General features: G+C 44.7%; 1 protein-coding gene across 3 annotated transcripts in view; it reads left to right on the forward strand.

Moving 5' to 3' along the window:
- Positions 1 to 386: 386 nt before the first annotated feature.
- Positions 387 to 1,236, forward strand: part of GABRB2 (gamma-aminobutyric acid type A receptor beta2 subunit) — a 174,369-nt gene continuing 173,519 nt past the window's right edge. For 2 of the 3 annotated variants that reach the window (XM_026091354.1, XM_026091356.1), the window contains exons 1-2: positions 387 to 463; positions 582 to 673. In XM_026091354.1, the coding sequence (XP_025947139.1) occupies positions 387 to 463; positions 582 to 673 (169 nt within the window). The remainder of the gene's footprint in view (positions 464 to 581; positions 674 to 1,236) is intronic. The other variant, XM_026091357.1, reaches the window with a different exon arrangement.

Here is a 1,236-nt window from a genome sequence, read left to right on the forward strand (position 1 = left end):
CCTTTTCCCCCCCTCTGTGTCTAATCCGACTCCGACCACCCCCACCCCCCCACCTTTAAACTAGGTTGCAAAGCTGCTGTGCCCTGCAACTCCYCAAACTTCCCTGGTTGATGTGGTTTATATTTAATACTAACAAAAAGGACAACAAAAATATACTCGATCCTCCGGTGGATGACTTTTTTTTTTTTAATAATGCATTTCCTTCTTCCCCTTTAATTTTTTTTTTTGGCAAGGAAATTTGCTCCATCTCCAGCAGCAACCACTGCTCCTTTTGATGTTGTGGTACGCCGTGCGCATGCGCTTCACATTAGAATTACTGCACTGGCCAGAATAAGTTGGATCTCTTCTCTTCACTGAAACCCTAAATCATATCAAAAGCCAAAGGGATGTTGAGAGTCCGGAAAAAGGGTTACTTCGGCATTTGGTCATTCCCTTTAATAATAGCAGTGGTGTGTGCACAGAGGTAAGTGAAGAAGGTATCTCTTTCGCTTTACTTTGAATTGCACTGCATGTTRCTGCTAATAGGAACGTACGGCTTGGGTCTGAGAAATAAGAAATCTCTATTCTTTTTTTTTCTTTAGTGTCAATGACCCTAGCAATATGTCACTGGTAAAAGAGACCGTGGATAGACTGCTGAAGGGCTATGACATTCGCTTGAGGCCAGATTTTGGAGGTAAATTGACTGCTTTTGAATGAGAGATATTACATATCTAGGCTGTGTACCTTCGGCGTGTGGTTTTTAAACGTGTTATGGGTGCTGTTGCTTTGAGGTGTGTGTGTTGCCATTTTCTCAAGCTGATCCAAAGTTAAGCCAATTGTTACTCAATTTTTTTTTAGCACAGGGCGCTCTTAATGCGATCATTTAAATCTCTTGCGTGTTTGTAATCGGTCCCTCATCGTGTGTGTRTGCTGATGATTTACTAATCTATAACTAAACTCTTGTTTAACTGGCTTTATCGAGAGGTAAGTCTCTTAAGTTTACCCATCGTTTGCTCCTCAGCCTAATGTGCCTGTGATCACAGTTACTATTTTTGAGTACAAGATGTGCTGTTAACTGATACAAAAATGTCATTTAACCCGCTGTGTACTCCTACTTTGAACTAGTTCAATTTATTTATTTTGGACGTGCTCGTTGTGCCCCCCCCCGCCCCCTTTCGCCGGGGGATCGTGGGAGCCGCTGGCGGGAGCCCCCGCGGCCGCCGCCGGGCTGGGGGCTGGGGGCGGCGAGCGGCGAGC

This window comes from Apteryx rowi, unplaced genomic scaffold (assembly GCF_003343035.1).
Source record: "Apteryx rowi isolate R43461 unplaced genomic scaffold, aptRow1 scaffold_90, whole genome shotgun sequence".
Taxonomy (NCBI): domain Eukaryota; kingdom Metazoa; phylum Chordata; class Aves; order Apterygiformes; family Apterygidae; genus Apteryx; species Apteryx rowi.